At 45.0% G+C, this 14,967-nt stretch overlaps 4 protein-coding genes across 4 annotated transcripts; all 4 read right to left on the bottom strand.

Moving 5' to 3' along the window:
* Positions 1 to 4,857: 4,857 nt before the first annotated feature.
* On the bottom strand, positions 4,858 to 5,696 carry LOC108126758 (uncharacterized). Its single transcript, XM_017243440.3, has one exon. The coding sequence runs from the start codon at positions 5,628 to 5,630 to the stop codon at positions 4,890 to 4,892; it is 741 nt and encodes a 246-aa protein (XP_017098929.1). The 5' UTR covers positions 5,631 to 5,696; the 3' UTR covers positions 4,858 to 4,889.
* Positions 5,697 to 5,753: 57 nt separating this feature from the next.
* On the bottom strand, positions 5,754 to 7,592 carry LOC108126706 (uncharacterized). The gene is made up of 2 exons (XM_017243378.3): positions 6,051 to 7,592; positions 5,754 to 5,979 (listed from the first exon to the last, which is right to left on the bottom strand). Exon 1 carries the CDS (start codon positions 7,490 to 7,492, stop codon positions 6,728 to 6,730), a length of 765 nt encoding a protein of 254 aa, XP_017098867.3. The 5' UTR covers positions 7,493 to 7,592; the 3' UTR covers positions 5,754 to 5,979; positions 6,051 to 6,727.
* Positions 7,593 to 7,648: 56 nt separating this feature from the next.
* On the bottom strand, positions 7,649 to 8,672 carry LOC108126610 (uncharacterized). The gene has a single exon (XM_017243264.3). It carries the CDS (start codon positions 8,660 to 8,662, stop codon positions 7,910 to 7,912), a length of 753 nt encoding a protein of 250 aa, XP_017098753.2. The 5' UTR covers positions 8,663 to 8,672; the 3' UTR covers positions 7,649 to 7,909.
* Positions 8,673 to 8,801: 129 nt separating this feature from the next.
* Positions 8,802 to 9,912, bottom strand: LOC108126727 (uncharacterized). The gene has a single exon (XM_017243404.3). It carries the CDS (start codon positions 9,695 to 9,697, stop codon positions 8,921 to 8,923), a length of 777 nt encoding a protein of 258 aa, XP_017098893.2. The 5' UTR covers positions 9,698 to 9,912; the 3' UTR covers positions 8,802 to 8,920.
* Between the last annotated feature and the right edge of the window lie 5,055 nt (positions 9,913 to 14,967).

The raw sequence follows: 14,967 nt of genomic DNA, 5'->3' as shown, positions 1-14,967 counted from the left end.
CGTCTATACACTTTTCCACGAACTGCACTAGGCCGTCAGGGGATGGGCTCTGTCCAAGTGGAAGGAATTGGGTGGATGATGGATTGGGAGGCGCTAAATGCAGATTACATTTGAGGACATAAGTTGATGACTATATTCCAGAGTTTTACGCTTTCGAAGGTGATGTATGCAGGAGAGATAGTTCTTGTTATTGATTTTTGGACATTGAACGATTGTTTCTTCTTAAGGTTGACAATTAATCTACTCAAAACATTTCAAACGACTTTTTAGGGAAACTATTTACTATCTAGAGGGATAACTATCTACTATCTAACTATATGTTCCATGGCCCTAAATTAATTAATAAATGCAATTAATTAGGCCCCGTTAGGCCCCAGGACATGTACAGACTTTATAATCTTATAACAAAACAACTTAAGCCATGTTGATATATTTTTAGTGGTAGTTGTAAATCAAAGGTGAGTCCGAGTGTCGTGAAAATCAAATCGAAGAGTTTGGTTGAACCTGGCTCGTTGTAATTCCATATACCAAGCCGTCACCCCACTGAACCCTGCTGTTGTCGCGTTTTCAACGCTAAAAAGCGTTAACTAACCGCAGCGAATGATCAAATATCGAAAATCAATTCCGCTGCCATTGTCACCCATAATTAAAATCCACAAAACCGAATGCCCGTCGAGGTGGTGTCACATTTGCCTTAAAGAGGATGTTGCCGAGGGGTGGCGGCGGGGAGGCGACAAGGAGGGGAATGCAGTCAGTCGAGCGATCCGCCCGAGGTTTGCGGTGCTGGAAATTCTCTCACGAGTGCCACTGCCACTCCAGGCGGTATGTGATAAGGATATGGGACGGAAGGACGGAACGAACAAATTGGAAACACATTTAAATGCGTCCACCGCTAAAACAAAACCAAGAAAAGAAGTTACTGTTTGGCCGGGTTCCTTTCCGCCCCTGGTCCTGGCCCCTTCCCACCAACCCCGACCGTACCTCCCCTTCGACAACGTTCAGGGTCTGAGGTTCGGTCGACCGCAGCTTCCGAAACCTATTTGGGTTAGTTTTCGAGTTTTCAGTTACTCGGCCCGGTCTCAATGTCAACTGTGAAAATTTCTCAAGCGTAACAAGAAATAAGTTACATGACTTTCGACGGAAGTTGTGCGAATGCAGTCGGACTCGGACTCGGAGTCGGAGCCACCACTTCGCCCCGAAAAGAGGGTCGGCTTACCGCGGCAATTCTACCTCCGTCTGATCTGGTCTAGTCCACTTTGTTGGCAACTTGATTCTTAATTATTGCATTTATGCTCTGCCGACAAATTTGTGGTAATTGAATATTTCGAGTTCGAGTCTGGTTTTGGGCCAAGCGGCCCAGCAGAGTGGTGAAGTCAATCGGCAATTGCCAGTCGGTCGGGCCCAAGGACCACCTTTGTCTCGAACTCATAATTAGTGCGTTGAGTTATGGTTTATTTGGGGTTAGAACTTGTTATCCTTCTTCAACGAGGGAACAGGACCGCCCGGACAGCTACTGACCAGATTGCTCCCAGACTGACTTTGTGAGTTAATAAGGTTATTGAGGATCTGGACAAAGTTTACAAGGTTTACAAAAGTCTTAGGTGGATATATAGTGAGCCCGTAAATCTACCCTTCTTTAGAATCCCTTTTTTTTCTCAATTATTAGCCAATTAATTTTCTTTTCAAAGTTCAAAAATAAAGGTCGGTAATTACAAGAGTCCTAAAACTGGATTTTTTTGATAACCAAACATTTGATAACCCCAGTAAACATTGTGCATGTTCTTCATTATTTTGGGTAACAGATAATACGTTCAGAGTTTACCAGAACACTTATCTCACCTCAATCTCCCGAATTATTTTCTAATTAATTTTCTTCAGGACTTTACATTTTTTGTCCAAGGACTGAGGCACATTTCTTGAAATTACTTTCAAATTTATTTCGGCATACGGAGTTCTGGGCGATGCATTAAGTATTCAGTTGTATCTTTTGGTTTAATTGGTTTACTTGTTTGTATTTGTTGCAGAGTATATTTCGCCTCAGGTGCAGACACGAATGGTAACATTCGATTCCCATTCTCGTCTAGATTCCCCTCGGCCTGTCGCATTTGTCAATATTTTCATACGAATCGGGCGAGACTCCGGGCTGGAGGGCTCGGAAGGAGCGGGTCGGCAAACAAACATGCTTAAAATAACAAATTAGCATAGACCGGGGGAAGGCGGCCTGAGACTACAGACTAAAACAACAAATACACAGGCCCGGGGCCCAGGGCCCAGGGCTGTGGGCAAGGGAGGAAGTGGATGAGTGCGGGGCCGGAGGGTCGATGGGCTGCCAGCAAGCTACCAATTTGGTACACTCACTCGAGATCAAGTTCCAAGTGCGCTGGCTGGCTCAAAAGTTACATCAATCACCATCAACACTCAACAACTCATCGACATCGAAATACCAAAATGGCGCATTGGTGTTAATGATGCCGACTTTGAAATTTTACCGACGCGCCCACAACAGCTTTTATTTTTTTACCATTTTTTTTTATTTTTGCAAAAAAAAAAAAGCAAATAAGGCAAGTGTCGTTTTGAAGTTTCCATCATCATCATCATCGTCGTCATCGACGGGTCACATTCGTCATTGGCAAACAAATGAAGGGGACGACGAGCTGACAGATAATTTTTTTCTGCTTGTGCTGAATGATGTGCGAACAAGTTGTAATTATTTCGCATTAAGTCGCGGAACCCATTGGACCAGGGTCCAGAGTTGGTACTGAAGACATGCTGATGATGCCGTGGAAATGGTAGAAGGGAACTCCCCCAGCTTTTCTTAGAACCCTCCGAAGATGTCAAGTCCATTCAGTGGAGCGGGGTCTTAAAATATGAATCATTATTTTGAAATATACCCTAGCACTTTAAATATAATATAAAAAGTTAACAATTACTATTTGTTCTATAAAAAGTAAACTTTTACAGCCTGAATAAAAAAACTAAATAGACATCGTAAATAAACCGTAAAGTACAATATTTATTTATTTTGGCCATTAGGACCACCAACAGATGGAAATGATTACGTGAAATTCCACCACCTTCGGTTCTGTTTGGTTATCTGGGGAGAAATCACACTGCTGCTGGCACATTTCGTTGCATTTAATTACGCGAATGCCTTCAATTTCCAGCTACCAGTTGAGGTTGAAGTCCAAGTTTCCCACGTTATTCCACAAAACCCACCGCCGCCTACCAAAGTCGTTAGCAGAAGTTGGGCGTTAAAGTCGAGCACCACCCTCCTCTTACGGCTTTCCTGCTGCCCAGCAGCTCACGACTCGATTTACAATACTTCCGCGTTTTGTCACCGGAAAGGTAAATCACAAGCTGACCACGCAACAAGCGGAATTATTCCTTTTTCCCCCCCGTTTTCCATTTTTCCACTTTCACGTTATATTTTGAGGGTGAAAATGAGAGTTTCGGGGAAAAGGCGCAAGTTTTCCGCGCGCATTAACCAACCCCCTGGAAATCGGTTTTCGGGTATTGGGTTTCGGGCGGCAAAGTAACCACCGCGAGACATCGCGAACGTTTAATTGCATTCGATATGCGCTTTTGGGAAAATTTCCCACGATTTTCGTGCAAGATTTTCCCGAAAGGTTACTTCCTTACTACCTTAGGTCAGTTCAGCGCAGCTTGGCTTCAGATGCTTTGATCGAAAGCTGCTGCAGTGTGATGGTGTCACACTTGAAAAAATGCTTTCTTAAAATAAAACCACAACGGAACTAGATGTGGAAAAAATTATAGCTTAATAAAAAATAATTGTATTTAAGACTCTTAATAATTTGTTTAACAAAAATTAAATAAATTTACAAGAGAATACGTTTCTTATACGTACATCTCTTATATAAAGTAATAACCTTGTAAAAAATATAAGTTACATAGATCCTGGAAATTTATGAAAAATATTTTTTTTACAGTGTATAAATGATCTCCTCTTTATCACCATTATCATCATCGTCATCTCTTATCCTCATAATAAACATTTTCGGCCGCCGATTGTTTTCGCGACTGACCGCGACGCCTTCGAAAAAAAGGGTTCCGATCTCCGAAAGGATCTGTTTCGAGGGGATGGGGTGATGGGCAGCTAGCTACTCCCGGAAGATAGCGGCAGATAAACCCTCGCCGCGTAGTCTGAGATTTGTGTGACTCATAACGGGTTTCCTTTCGCCTCGCTTGGACCTTAAGTGGATAGCGCATTGTTGCAAGGACTCGCGATCCTTTGTCTCGCACAGCTGCCGCTTTGTTTGGTCTTGGACAGTCCGGTCCTCTCCCAGATTAATCCTGTTTTCAGAGGCACTTCTTCGGTTACGCCAGCTTATCAACTGGGCAAAGTGGGGTAAAGTACTGCATACCTTATGTAAATTTCCATCTATAGTTACTTTTTTCCTCCACTTAATCCAGTTTAAATCGATGCGGGGCTGCCTTAGATCTCACCCAAGCCGATCTCCTTATTAAATTTAAATATTCAAGGAGCTCTGTTTGCATAGTTTCCTCCGACGGAGATGAATTATTACGATATTAACTGTAATTATGAATCTGGTTTGGGATCGTTTACCTACTTTGTGAGCTGCACTCTGATGGATCAGCTGTTCCTTGAATAAAGGCTCCAGTGCACGCGCCTCGAAATTATTCAATCATTCTTTTTTTAATTTTTGGGGTTTATTTATTGAAGTACTTTTGCAGGCTCTTCCTCCATTGTCTGGGTCTGGCGCATGCCTCGTGTTCAAAACACGGAAACAATCGTTCAAAAGTTTCCTACAGAATAATACAATGAGTAATGCAGACAGGAAAGATGTTCTAGAACTTGTAAGAAAAAGTATTCCGATCTTTCCAATAAAAAATACCGCTTTTAATTTTTATTAGTGTAAGCATTCTACGGTGTGCTGGCTGTTTTGGTTGGCCAGGGTCAGGATGCGCTCGTGCAGGATCATGTAGGAGAAGAATTGGAGGACACTGAGGAACAGGTACTCGTTCTTGGGCACATCGAACTGCCGGTCGTGGATGATAGTAGCCGTGTACATCACCATGCAGACGGCCACCACGGCGAATGTGTTCCTCACTGCCGTGAATATACCCTGGTAGTGAATGAAAAAGGCGTTGATGAAGAACAGGATCATCATTATGTTCGCTATGGCGACCAGGATACTGAGAACCAGGTCGCCCGGCACAATGAACATGGGAAAGTAGGCGCCCCAGAATATCGATGCGAGCATAAGTGCGACCACCACCACCCCGGCATAGAAGTTAACAAGCCCGTTTTTGCTATTGGTCTGTTCCAGGGCAATGTAGACGGTGGAGCTCTCCACAATGCAGGCTATGATGATGTAGTTGAACGGCACCTTTCGGCCAACTTGGGTCCAGGCGAGGATCACCACCGCAAAGAAAGTACACACCAGCCACCAGCCGTAGCGCTCCTCGTGGGTCCTGTCCACCCCGACGTCGCACCAGCCCAGGATCAGCCACTGGGAGAGGGCAACCCCGGCAAGGACGACACTGAGCCCGTAGACACGGCCGGCATGACTAATTTTTTGGTCAGGTGGAATGCCGAATATCTCCGGCTCGCTCAAAGCTCGGCTATTTCCATGGTGGCCTGCAAACATCGTTAATTTGTTTCAAGAATGTGTTTTATTTTTACAAGACAAGAAAGGCAAAGCGATTTAATATTGAAAGAAACAATATATTTTAAAGCTATAATTATACAAAATGACGGTCGCTTTTATTTTAATTTTTTTATTCATTTACTTTGGTTCAACTTATGGTACAATGCAATAATAAACAGGCAGGCGGTGCCCATTACAAACTCAAAATAAAATGCAAAGGCGCATCCCGGCAGCTCATTAATGGGCACGTAATTAAGTCGGCCGCAGTTGTACATTGCCTGGACAGGGGATATGCTGATGAGTATGATCAGGATCACGATCGCCATGGCTAGCCGATAAATAAAGTTTTCTGTGACGTGAAACAGGATTATGAAAGCAAAAATGGTGATCATGCCTAACAGATATACCCCACATACGCACAGTACGTTGGGGAGCAGGATCGCAGGAGCTTTGGCCCCGTATAGGTGCAGCAACCCCACCAAAATTATTGATATCAAAAGGCAAGCCGAGAAGACTAGGAGATTTAGGTAGAGCACAAAATATGCGCCCCAGAACGTGACGAAGAACACGAAGACTAACACCAAGGCCCAGTAGATGGGCGCGGTAGCGGCTGTCTGTGGAATGCAACATTGAATGGTTAGGACGATCAGGACCAACAGCCCCCACACCCATGACGGAATGGCGGTCTCCTCGTATACATCTATTTTGAGACTTGCTATGACTATCCACGGAATCACAGACATCAGGCAGAGTAAGAAGCCGAAAAAGTAAACTTTGTATATGAATATTTGACGTTGCTGCTCATTGATGATCACAATCTGCTCCTGCTGCTGTTGCTGCTGCTGATTCGTCGGATCCCAAGGGGCACGGTAATTTCTATTCACCTGGGCCATATTGGATTGGATTTCGCTCGACAACGATGTGTCAAGGATGTGGAGTAAGGATCTACAGTGTTTTGAAATGTTTTTAATATTTGGTTGGAATTGGCATGGAACTCAAAGCGACATGATAAGTTTTGTTTTTTAAGGTTTTAGTCATTATTTGGTTACGATACTCTTTACAAAATTCTTGTACAATAATGTCTTTGCTTTTGAAATTTATGTAGCAAACGAAATAGTATGCATTTTGTACTGGTCGTCAAATGCCCGCTTAATGACAACAATTGCAAAGATAAAGCAGGAGTGCACGCCCCAACCGCACAGGAAGATAGTCACGGCGGAGCCGACCTGGTCGCCCATCGGGAAATAGTTCATCCGGGCGTGTATGAGCTCCGATTGTACAATCGTCACCGTGACCAACAAGATGAACAGCACAAAGATGAGTCCCAGAATGAAGAGGTTGTTCAGCAAGACCGAAAGCACCAGAAAAAGGAACATGCCCACCAAGGCCGTTGCGACAATGACCGTGGCAACGGCGGCGGTGGGCATGCACCCCTTGGGGCCCTTGGAGCCCCAATAGGTGAAGAGGGTTACGATCAAGACCGCCAACACTCCGCATCCCATCATCACATACCAATCCTCGAGAAAAAGAAAGTACAGGGTAAAAAGCGTCACACACTCCACTGTAATAAAGGCCAGAACCCAGTTGTAGGGCGCCTTGTACCGCAGTCTCGGAGTGCAGTTAAGCAGGGTCAGGACAGCATAGGCAAAGACCAGCCACAAGAACGGCGGAACCGGAAGCACATCAGAAAACTTGGTCTTGAATAGCGAGACTACCAGCATTTGGATAATCGACACGGTGCACAGAATTGCGAGGTTGGCGTAAACATCGCGAACGAAAGCCAACATGGTGTAACTATCGATGGACAGAAACGACATCGTATCCACCTGGTACGGTCGCCCATCTTCCCCGGAATTTTGCATATGGCCTTGGCGTAAGGCCTACCGAAATTTTGAAGACAAATATTTCAAAGCACTTTCAAATTTATTTAACTTTTAACTATTATCTGAAATCTTTTAGAATAGGTTATAGAAAATTTTGTTGTTTCTTAGATTTTATCATGAATTAAAATACATATGTTATGAAAAATAAAAATCTTTAATCGTTTATTTAGGTTTTTCCAAAATATATATTCATTTTTTTCTTTCCACATTACTCTTCTTCACTTTTCACATCTTACATGAAAGCTGACCTCCTATTTTGTTAAATTCTAGTGAGCTAGAAACTGGATCAGGACTCCAATGGCATCCTTACCTCCTTTGTCAGCAAATCTGTAAACTTATTGCTAAGGGGCTTTCTAACCTTCTGAAGAAAAGAGTCATAGTATTTTGACCTTTCTGTTAGTAGTCCGGAGTGGTAGTAGGGGCCGTGGCGGACTTCTTTTCGTCCAACTTGATGAAGTAACATACGCAGCTAAAGAACATTACGCTGTGCAGGTAGACGGTCAGGGCGCAGACAATGAGGTGTTGCTCCGGCACCACCTCGATGGCGTCCAGCCGGCCATGATTGAACTGCGCCTGGATGGGGATCGCGATGATCAGCATCACGAATAGAATGCTAACGAAGGCGTCCAGGACCTTTTGGCTGCCGGTGCACAGCTGTGCAATGCCCACCGCGACCAGAGCTATCAGCAGGACGATCATCAATAGCGTTGAGAACACACCGCCGGGGAGAAACTCCTGCGGGCACATCGCTCCTGAAAAGTTAAGAATGAGGACAAGGGCAGTCACCCCGAGGACAGCCAGAAACAAGGTCAAAGTCCCTAGGCCAGTAGCGGTTTGGGCACCACCCAACGTGACCATAACTACTACGAAGCATGCCAAGATCCAATTGCAGGGGAAACACATAGCGGTCTGGGGGATGCAGTGCAGCACCATGAGCGTCAGGAAAGCCAAGATTAGTGGCACGTAGAAGGGCACGAGTAAGTGGCTGTACAGTTCGATACCTAATGCCGAGAGAAGAAGCCATACAGTCACTGTCACGCAGATAAACGGAACGGCACGGTAATAGATGCCTCGGATGAACTGGGTCATCTCATCCACCGTTGAAGTAACGACTCGCACCTGGTGATCCTGGTGGTAAATGTTGTCCATCGGTAGTCGAGACTGGGTCAGGCGAAAGCCCTGACAATTGACTCTCGGCACAGCAGAGTCCCGTTTGATTCTCAAATGAGTTGTGATACTGTCCGTGAAATGCAAAAACCCAAAGAAAGACCCTAAGCCACTGGTAGTTTTTTTCCAAAGCTTTGGTTGAAAATTTATCACATTTGACACTTATTCGGTTAATTTTACAATTAAATATGTATCCGTATATAAAAACAAAGCTGAATTCCAGGACGGTGAACGTACCTTTTAGATGTATTCGCCCATCTCTTTTGCAACTAAATGGTAGTGGGTATGCCAGATGGTGATGAGAATGTCCACGAAGAACAGGAGGAAATTCAGATACAAAAATGTGCCGCCATATATGTAATCGTATTCCGGAAGCCGAAATTGCCTGCCGTGTATTAATTGGACGTGGTAAAGGCAGACGACAATTTGAAAGCATGCCAAGAACGGAAGGAAGACCCGGTTTAGTTTCATCTGGGTCACCGAGATACACAAGCCCATCATCACAATGGAGGCCAAGCCGAACAGGACAATCGACACGAAAATGCAGATTTCTCCGGGGAGCACTTTCCGTGGCAGCTTAGCTCCTAAAATACACAAGACCATCAGCAACGCTACGGCTCCTATAACGGAAAATCCGGTTTGATGTATGGGATGGTCTACAATCGCCATGGTGACGCCCAGGACAGACAACTCTACGAAAAGGCTGTACAGGGTCCAGCTGACCCAAAGAATCCTCCGCAGTTTGGGCGCCAAGCAAAGAAGGGTGAAGGGTCCTACGCTTGACAGGGTGAATATAAATCCCAACATCACGATATTGCCATTCTTCTGGATCCACTGCGAAAGTATAATAATCTCAAAGGAAGCCACAGTGATGAAGATTGTTGCTGACATATAGGCATGTCTCGTAAAAATCTCCTCTACATTGCGACTCCTATCCGCGTTCGCCTCCGGCAGCTGGCGACCAATACGCTCCGCATGGAGCTGATTTGGGATTTGATGTCGAATCTCCTCCTGCATCTGCGTCGGGGGCTGCGGGACCTGGAGTAGATGCAGCGCTGAAAGCTATACACCTGTTTGGTCGTCGCACATTCTGTTCAGAAGTCGTGGAAGCTCGCAATTTCGACAATTGAATAATCCTTTTCTTCACTATGTGAATATTTTACATTTTAAAAAATAAAAGTTTATGAAATAAAGAAATCAAGTTTTGACGGATGAATCCATGCAGCCACTTAATTCTCAACAGTTTATGGCCAAAAATGTTTACTACCACATGTAGTTGTAACCAATTAAGTTAAGGAAAGTATTTACTTCAGATCCTTAAAGTGGCAGTTTGAGATGGACTTCTATGCATAATTTTTTGGTTTTGGAGATACTGATCTAGTTCCAATCTATTTCCGAGCATTATTAAAAAATTAATATATTTCATACTAAGTCATGCACAAATATTTGACAACTCCGATAGCTGCGACCCATTATGCGCTACGAGGATCCCCGAAAACTTAGCGAGGCGTGCAGAAATCAACGAAGAAAACAAAGCCATATAGAAAAATGCTAAGTAGCTGCGATCGAAGCTAACAAAACAGCCAGAAAGGACGCTGGCAGCTTACTCCTTTGCCCCTCCTTACGTTGTTTGTTGTTGTTTTGTTGATCGCTTGAATGACACGCAAAGGATGCAACCAAGGACTAAAAAGGATTCTTCGAGCTGTGTTGTTTGCTGCCGCATCTGCGGCCTCGATCAGGATCGCTTTCACAGTCGGTTGACGGTGGATGGTAGATGCTTGATGGCTGATGGTTGACGGCTTGGACGGCATTGTTCGCCAATGACTCAATCTCAATCAGCTGGCTGTGCTTATCCTTGATCCCCGCTCAAGACATGCAAATGCCAGGCAGGGAGGACATCACTTATCTGGCAGCTGCAATAGATACGGCAACGGCTTACGATGTAACCCTTGAGTTTCCAATCAAATTGTTAACTTTTTCTGGATGCCGCAACGGCTCTTGATTGGATTATTGATCTTCTTAGTTTTTTTTAAGTCACAACACGATAATTTTAAAGAAGATACAACTGAAAAATTAATATGTTTCATTATTTCCCAAAAACGATGAAAGGGCCCAGAGGTTGGGAGGAAAGTGAAAGCGTCGGCAAGTGCTTGACAACGACATGCGAGCAAACTCAGTGGACCAGGCCGGGATCCCCCCCTTCATCGCTATATGCATCAAGCCACCTAACGGCAGTTCACCTACAGGCCCACACCACATGTTTCCCGACGTAACTCTTCTCGGGATTTTGCATGCCAACACGAAATGTTTGGGAGCCGCAAAAAGCACAAGCCAAAAAGCTTACAGAAGCGGAACGAACGAGAACGGGCCCGGAGATTTAGAGGAAATGAGGGGCCTAGGGCTGGGGGCCGCCACCGTCATCCGTGGGTCAGTGGAGAAGACAGGTTGCCTCGTTCTACGATTTATAATATTCTATTAGTTCCACGACCCGAGCCCGAACCCGAACCCAAACCCAAACCCAGCCCCAGCCCAAAAACAAACTCAAACCCAAGCCCAGGCCCAGGTCCGAGTCCAAGCTAGAACTCGAGTTCGAGCCCAACCCGGACTGACTCTGACTGACTGACTGTTGTGTGTGGCAGCGCAGTTAGCGCAGATAATACATCCGTTTCCGGTTAAGCCCATATTTTTGTGTCATTTAGTTTACTGGGAAGGGGGTGGTTGTGGTAGAGGAGCAGTGCGGCAAGTGCCGAGACAGGGCATGTGGGAGTGGAACAGACAGCCACAGCTACGGCTACAGATGCTGATGGTTACACTGAAAGATATAACATAGTTTCTAGAACATGACTATAATATATAATATAATTATTTTGGTATCTAACTTTTCAGTGTAGACTTAGAGCTCACAATGCCGCTGACATGCCTTCTAACGAGGGTGCCTGGGCCCAGGCGGAGGATGAGGGGCACCGCTGGGTGGGGCATGTGCATGTGGACACGGACACGGGCTGGAACTGGAACTGAAACTGGGGCTGGGCGCATCAAGTGATGCGACAAGTGCAGCAGACGCTGGAGCGGAATCGTCAACGCTTCCGCATATTTCTCATTTCCACAATTAAACATTGTGAGTGGAGCGTTATGGAAAATTCTCCAAGGGTTGCAAAAACGGGGTGCTCCATGCCACCCCATGCTCCCGACATTGGCGGCATGGGGCGGGCACTGAGGTCGCCAGGAGACGCCTTCTTAGATAAATCAAAGCCATAGCAATTAATAATGCATTTTTGGGGCAAGAGAGTGGCCGGGGGATTGGTAAATTCACCGCATTCGCTGCAGAACGGAAGCTCAAATGGAGCTTGCAACTAGGAAAGTCATGTAATTATGCCCCAGCACCCCCGACCGAAGCGCCCCCGTCGAAACGGAAGTTCTGCATGGCTTTCCTGGCCGCCTCCCACCACCCACGCTGATAGCGGGGAATCCAGAACGAGACAGCTGTTGGGGCATATGGTTCCCGGTCCAGCATCGGAGATTATTAATGAGTTATTGTAGAACACCTTCTGAATCCAACCGAGCTGTTTCGGCGTCTTCCCAGTTCGTCAGCGGAGTTGTAAATAAAGTTAAGTAAACAAGCTATATCAAGTCAACAGGGAATGAAAGCTGTTTAAACAGAATCGGCAGACACACCCACTTGAAAGTGAAAAGGTTCCCGAAAACAAGAATTAAATGAATGTCTGGAAATATTTTGCGAACGCTTGCCACCTGTAACGCCAGGTATTTTCGATCGATTGCAACCCTACCTCTTCCGAAACTGACCAAAAACTGTAAGTTAGGGTCGTATAATTACTATATAATATATACAATACTTCGGCCCCCCAACGGGAAAATGAAACTAGAGTAGAAAAGCACCGCCCAACACGGCGTTACTAATTACATTTGTGCTAATGTTAATTTGTTACAATTTCCGGAATTTCGCTAATTTATTTTTTCAACATTTTTATTAGTGGCATAAATTTACGTGGCAGCCAGAACGAGGTTGGAGGTTGAGGAACTTCCTCTTCAATTGTTGGGAATATCAACACGGGAGCCATAAATTAGCATATTTTGTACGTTCAACGGGAACGATGTATAGTATTTACGATGACAAATTCAGCTCTACGTTCGAGAATTGCAGGCCTGCCACGAAACCTCCCTTTACCGGAAACTTTTCCAAAACTGATCCCATTTACTGATCAATTACTATCACTTTCCTGGGAGACCCGCCATGACCCACTGAAGGCCCACACGACTCCGCTGGCCAGACAGACAGACGATCGGCTCAAATAGTCTTATTGTTGAATGCCTTTTGTTCGCCACTCACTCTGGGTGAATAATACTTTTCGTGGGTGTTTGGATTTATGAACAGTTTATGGGTTATGGGCGATTTTTGCACTCGTCCGAGCGGAGCGCGCCGGTACCCCGGACCTGCCTTGAATTTTGATTGATTTCCAAGATATTAATATTTATTTATTTTATTTGTCGTTTTTTACTTGCTTCTTGTCGTTTTGGTCGCATATTTTTATAATTTTTATGGATTGGCAGAATGTTGAAATAAACACGTTGTATTGCCGCTGTTAATGGCCGCATAAATTGTTGTCAGATATTAGTAATAAATATATTTTTCTTGTATGTCTCTGTTTGTTTATTCATCATAACAAATTTGTCGGTATTTGGCCCGCACGTGCCACCGATTTTTCGGCCCGAAACTTGCTCTAATGCGTGCATTAGTGTCCATTAATCGAAACTACAAGAAATCGTTCGCTTGCAGGCCAGAAAGGTTAAAAGCCTCTGCTGGCTGATGTTGCATGCCACACTCCGGCTGGCACATTGCCATCCTAGAAATAGCCCAGTCAAGAAGCCTCAGTCATGTGGGTCCTGCGACCACATCCTTTCTTTATACTCCCAGGCCCAGGCTGAACCAGGAATCATACACGAATACGTAATTTTATTTTTTGTGGCATGGAATCAAACAATTTAGTTTGCTTTTAGTGGTTTCACACGTGACTCGGTTGTGTGGGGTATAAAATTACCTCGGAATCATAAATAATTAGGCTACATTTCCTTTTTCGATTAAAGCTTAAAGTTAGCAAAAGATCCTACACTTCGGTATGGCATTTACCTTTCACAACTTATTGAAATGAGAGAAACTGTTTGAATATTAATCATTCCCAAAACGGCATCCTTTTTCCCTTAAGGACTCCATCATGTTTCAAATCAGTAGTCATTGATAGCCAACGGTCAGCTGCCTTGGCTCATTTGCACCCATTTGGGTGAACGAAACAAAGACTCACTTCAGTTCCAGCTACTCGTAAAATTTTGCAGCTGAGCGCCAAAAATGGGAAAACAAAAACGAGCCAAGTTGAGCCAAGCGTACAAAATCATTTCCTACTAAAATCAACAAAACGGACATGCCGCAGAGATGGAGTGGCCCATGGACATGGAGGTGGTGGTCGGTCCAGGTAGTGGTGTTCGGTGGGGCCTCGTTCTGGGGTTGGGCTCTGCTCAGCCCTCGGACACCGGCTATACTCAAAATGCGTGACTGCGACTAATGACCCGCACGTGTTCGGTCTGCCAGCGTTTCGAGTTCTACGATGACTATGAGTCGCGCTGGCGAGAATTGATTACGATCGCTGGACGCATATTAATTGTGGCAGCTAGGCAGCTAAGGAACCAGCCTGGCGGCGTAAAGGACACCCAAAAAGGACACCAAGGTCTGGTGGAGCCACTCTGCGCATATGATTAACCACTTAATGAATTCTCGGATGGGGATACTCCAACCAGAGTTCGTGTTCCTGCAGGTAAACAGCGCATTTGTCGATCTTCGCCAGCCACACACCGAGATCAGCTCTCCTGGGCGATGTCGGTAGGGGAGTCGGTAACGGGATGACCCAAAATTTGTCACACCCTTGAAGTTGGGGACCCCGTAACCCAGTCCTCCCCCTCTGCCTCTTATGAGTGATGATCCCGCGAGCTGGACGTCGCGACGTGTTGGCGATCTTATCCGTCAGTTTGGTGTGAGGCCACGCTCTTCATCCAGGGTGAGTGGAAATGGTAATGGGAGCTAATTAAATAATTTATTAGGCATAGGTCAGGAAGTGCTGGGCATGGGCAATTAGATCCCTTAAAAAAATATTCATAGATTTTGGCTGAAAAACAATTTAAATATTTAGGCTTATTTTAAAAATTATTTCAACCTTCAAAGGATCCAAATACTTGGGAGAAGGTTCCTTGAGAAATAGTCTCTATTGTTCTATAATGTC

Source organism: Drosophila bipectinata, chromosome 2L, assembly GCF_030179905.1.
Source record: "Drosophila bipectinata strain 14024-0381.07 chromosome 2L, DbipHiC1v2, whole genome shotgun sequence".
Taxonomy (NCBI): domain Eukaryota; kingdom Metazoa; phylum Arthropoda; class Insecta; order Diptera; family Drosophilidae; genus Drosophila; species Drosophila bipectinata.
The sequence above is the reverse complement of the archived record's forward strand: the minus strand, read 5'-3'. Positions and strand labels throughout refer to the sequence as shown.